The 3,989-nt window shown below is 41.7% G+C and overlaps 1 protein-coding gene across 1 annotated transcript; it reads left to right on the top strand.

The window, feature by feature from the left end:
• The first annotated feature begins 1,425 nt into the window (after positions 1–1,425).
• On the top strand, positions 1,426–3,705 carry LOC112230624 (alpha-2Db adrenergic receptor-like). Its single transcript, XM_024396897.2, has one exon. The coding sequence runs from the start codon at positions 1,714–1,716 to the stop codon at positions 3,067–3,069; it is 1,356 nt and encodes a 451-aa protein (XP_024252665.1). The 5' UTR covers positions 1,426–1,713; the 3' UTR covers positions 3,070–3,705.
• The last annotated feature ends 284 nt before the right edge of the window (positions 3,706–3,989 follow it).

Below are 3,989 nucleotides of genomic sequence, written 5' to 3'. Positions count from 1 at the left end.
AAGTCAGGTACTGGATTCCCACGTGGTAATTACAGTAATGTCATATTTTCATCCATATTGGGTGAACTGTTTAGAAGTTACAACACTTTTTGAACATAGTCCTCCCATTTTAGGGGACCAAAAAATTTGGGACAAATTCACTTATGTGTATTAAAGTAGTCAATGTTTAGTATCTGGACCCATATTCCTAGCACATAATGATTACATCAAGCTTGTGACTCTACAAACTTGTTGGATGCATTTACTGTTTGTGATGGTTGTGTTTCAGATTATTTTGTGCACAATAGAAATGAATGGTAAAAACATGTGTTGTGTCATTTTGGATTCACTTTAATTGTAAATAAGACTGTTTCTAAACACTTCTACGTTAATGTGGATCCTACCATGATTACAGATAGTCCTGAATAAATCATTAATAATGGTGAGTGAGAAAGTTACAGATGCCCAAATATCACTTCCCCTGTTATTGTAATGGTGAGAGATTATGTATTGACATTTGTGTATCTAACTTTCTCACTTTATTCGGGACTATCCGTAATCATGGTAGATTCCACATTAATGTAGTCGTTTTTGGAAACAAATTCTATTCTTATTTCAAATTAATATAACTCAAATTACACAATGCATTATTTACCATTCATTTCTATTGGGCACAAAATTATCGGACACACAACCAAAACAAACAGAAAAAGTGTCTAAGTTTCACAATTATAGGAATATGGGTCCAAATACTAAACGTTTGACTACTTTAACACACATAAGTGAATTTGTCCCAATACTTTTGGTCCCATATAATGGGGGGACTGTGTACAAAAAGTGCTGTAATTTCTAAATGGTTCAAACCGACATGGATGAAAATGCCCTCAAATTAAAGCTGACAGTCTGCACTTTAACCTCATAGTCATGTTATAAGTGCTGGAGTAGAGACAAAACAACAAAAAATGTGTCACTATCCCAATACTTCTGTAGCTCACCGCATATGTATCGACGTATCAAAATATCAGATGGCTTGATCATCGTCATGTTTCATAGTGAATACAAGTGTCATAGTTAAAGTGTGTGTGTGACACAACAAACTATTGGCTGGTTGGCTGTGGGGCAGACTTTCAAATTATTTTAGCCTCCAGGCTTCAGATAATGCCGCTCTAATTAAATGTGTATTTTTTTATTGATCGAATTAACTGAACGCACCGCGTTTGACAATTAACGTTATGTTACGCTTCTAAAGATAACTAGAACATTTGCACAGATTTCCAAACGGTGATGTTGTGTTCATTTGACAATACATTCACCTGTCTTTACTGCCATTACTACCCTATTCCCGTGGTTTAATCATGTGCGTAATTGCGCAGTAAACGCCCCCCTCCATCTCTCTCTCCCTCTTCTCTCACTCTCTCGGAACTAACATTCCTCTCCACTCTAGCATGAACGCGGCCAATGCGCAACGAGCAGATTAAAGTAGGAACTTCAGGCTACCGTCTGACCCTGGTTTCTTGGACTGCCGTCGTACGCGAGGGAACCATACATTCAAAACATGTTTCTTTCCTTGCACAAATACAAACTGTAGAGCGTGGCCAGGCATTGTTGGAGTCGCGGGCAACCTTGTGCGTACGCACTAAAAACAAAACACTGCAGGATGCTACTTCTCCTGGTCATTCCGTCTGTGATTTCGATTGAACAGTGATGTTTCCACATAATGGGTCAACTGATTAGATGAAAATTACTACTTTGATCAAATTGCGCAATTTGCGACCCTCGCCTTGTGTATCTCTGCTTGGAATGCATGAGGAGAATGGGGAGGAACAGACGTGTCTATCCAGAATGGATATAACCCCAACAGCTTTTGCCGCATCGAACTCATCAGAGGATACTAATGGCACGAGTGCCCAAAGACCTCTGCCTCACTCCCAGAGCGTGGCCGTCTTCATCGTGTTCCTGGTCACCGTTATCATTCTGGTGACAATCGTAGGGAATGTACTTGTTGTGGTGGCCGTTTTCACCAGCCGCGCGCTCCGTGCGCCGCAGAATCTCTTCCTTGTCTCTTTGGCATCGGCAGATATATTAGTGGCCACCTTGGTCATCCCTTTCTCCCTCGCCAACGAGATCATGGGTTACTGGTACTTTGGGAGCACCTGGTGCGCCTTCTACTTGGCCCTTGACGTCCTCTTCTGCACGTCCTCCATAGTGCACCTCTGTGCCATAAGTCTGGACAGGTACTGGTCTGTAACCAAAGCTGTTAGCTACAATCGGAAGAGGACGCCCAGGCGTATTAAGTGTATGATCACCGTGGTCTGGGTCATATCAGCAGTCATCTCTTTTCCACCGTTACTTATGACCAAACACGACGAGCATGAGTGCTTGCTCAACAACGAAACATGGTATATTCTCTCGTCTTGTCTGGTATCATTTTTCGCCCCGGGTCTAATCATGATTCTGGTGTATTGTAAAATATATAAAGTGGCCAAGCAGCGCGCATCAACCGTGTTTGCAGCAAAGAACGGGACGGAGAGACAGCCTTCGCAGTCAGAGACGTGCTTCGTGCCGAGGAGGAAGTTTGAGGTGGAGAGCCCCAGCAGCCCCAGTTTAGGTGGCCACATGCGGAAAGGAGAGCTCGATGATATTGACCTGGAGGAGAGCTGCGTCGCCGACAGCAAACCCAAGAACTGTCTCTTCTCCAAGAGAGTGAAAGTGGAGGGGGCAAACACTTTCCCAAAACAGAGTTGTCGCGTGTCATGGGCTTCAAACCGCAACGCGAAGCTCTCTCAGGAGCAAAAGATTAGACAGATGTCACTGTCAAAGACCAAACTGGCGCAGATGCGTGAAAAGCGCTTTACGTTTGTCCTTGCAGTGGTGATGGGGGTGTTTGTACTCTGCTGGTTCCCCTTCTTTTTTACATACAGTCTGCACGCAATATGCAGAGATTGTTGCCCGATTCCGGATGCTCTCTTTAATCTGTTTTTCTGGATTGGTTACTGTAACAGTTCAGTGAACCCTATCATTTATACAATATTTAATCGCGATTTTCGGAGATCTTTCAAGAAGATCATATGCCAGACATCACACACATAGGTTTACAAAAAAAATGTATCTCTCTCTATATGTGTGTGAGTGTGGGTAAGCTCTGTTGCGTTTAGTATCTGTACTTATGAGACGTGTAAAAAAGTGTTTGTAGAATACTGTGATAAGATTTTATATAATAATAATTTAATGTCATGTAAAAAAAAATGGACTTCAAAATTAGTGAGTTTGTAACCGTCAGATGGTGTTTCTGTGGACTTGAATGCATCAGGTTGCAAACCTGCATAATTTATTTAAAAACAAAGAATTCTGTATCCAATCTACATATTCGAGAAGCATGAGTCAGACTACACTGTTATGTTTCTCCATGTTGTTAATCACATTTAGCAGTGTTCTGTTATTAATACATTAAAGGGCTTTTGATGTAAAGAGGCAATTAATGACTTGTTACTGTCTGAGACATCTAACCTAATGTAGCAGGCATAAACAAGATATCTGCGATTAGATGCCCTACATACTGGTCTTGACGAGAAGAAAAACCAAACTGTCAGCGGTGGTTCTCTTCTGCATTGTTCAACCAATCCAGTAAATGTGGAGGATGAGTTAAGATGGCGTGTCGACGTATTAAGGTCCAAAAGCAGAAGTCATGTCAAAGGCTCTCTTTCCATTTCTCCTGAAGCGGAACATTCAAATTGTTGGACCCAGCAGATGCTAGAGACAAAGACAGTACAGTAAGAAGATAGGCAGAAACTGCTTCTCCAAAATAAATCCCTGATCACACAATCGAATCTAGGTTGTGCCTTTAGATTTTGAGAAAATTAACTACTAAGGAATCATTTTTCAATTCTCTCGTTGACTTCTCAAACCCCAAACCCAGGCCTGGTCGTATTGGTCTGATTCGCTAGTGTTCCCAGAAGTCTTGCGACGTTGCGCCTCTAAGTTTGGAAACTCTGTACTAGAGACAATGTCTT

This window comes from Oncorhynchus tshawytscha, linkage group LG33 (assembly GCF_018296145.1).
Source record: "Oncorhynchus tshawytscha isolate Ot180627B linkage group LG33, Otsh_v2.0, whole genome shotgun sequence".
Lineage (NCBI taxonomy): Eukaryota > Metazoa > Chordata > Actinopteri > Salmoniformes > Salmonidae > Oncorhynchus > Oncorhynchus tshawytscha.
Note: the sequence above shows the minus strand (reverse complement) of the source record. Positions and strands in the feature narration are given on the sequence as shown.

Bases quoted from the DNA above. Each gene is read 5' to 3' on its own strand.
- LOC112230624 (XM_024396897.2), top strand. From the start codon at position 1,714: ATGAAAATTACTACTTTGATCAAATTGCGCAATTTGCGACCCTCGCCT.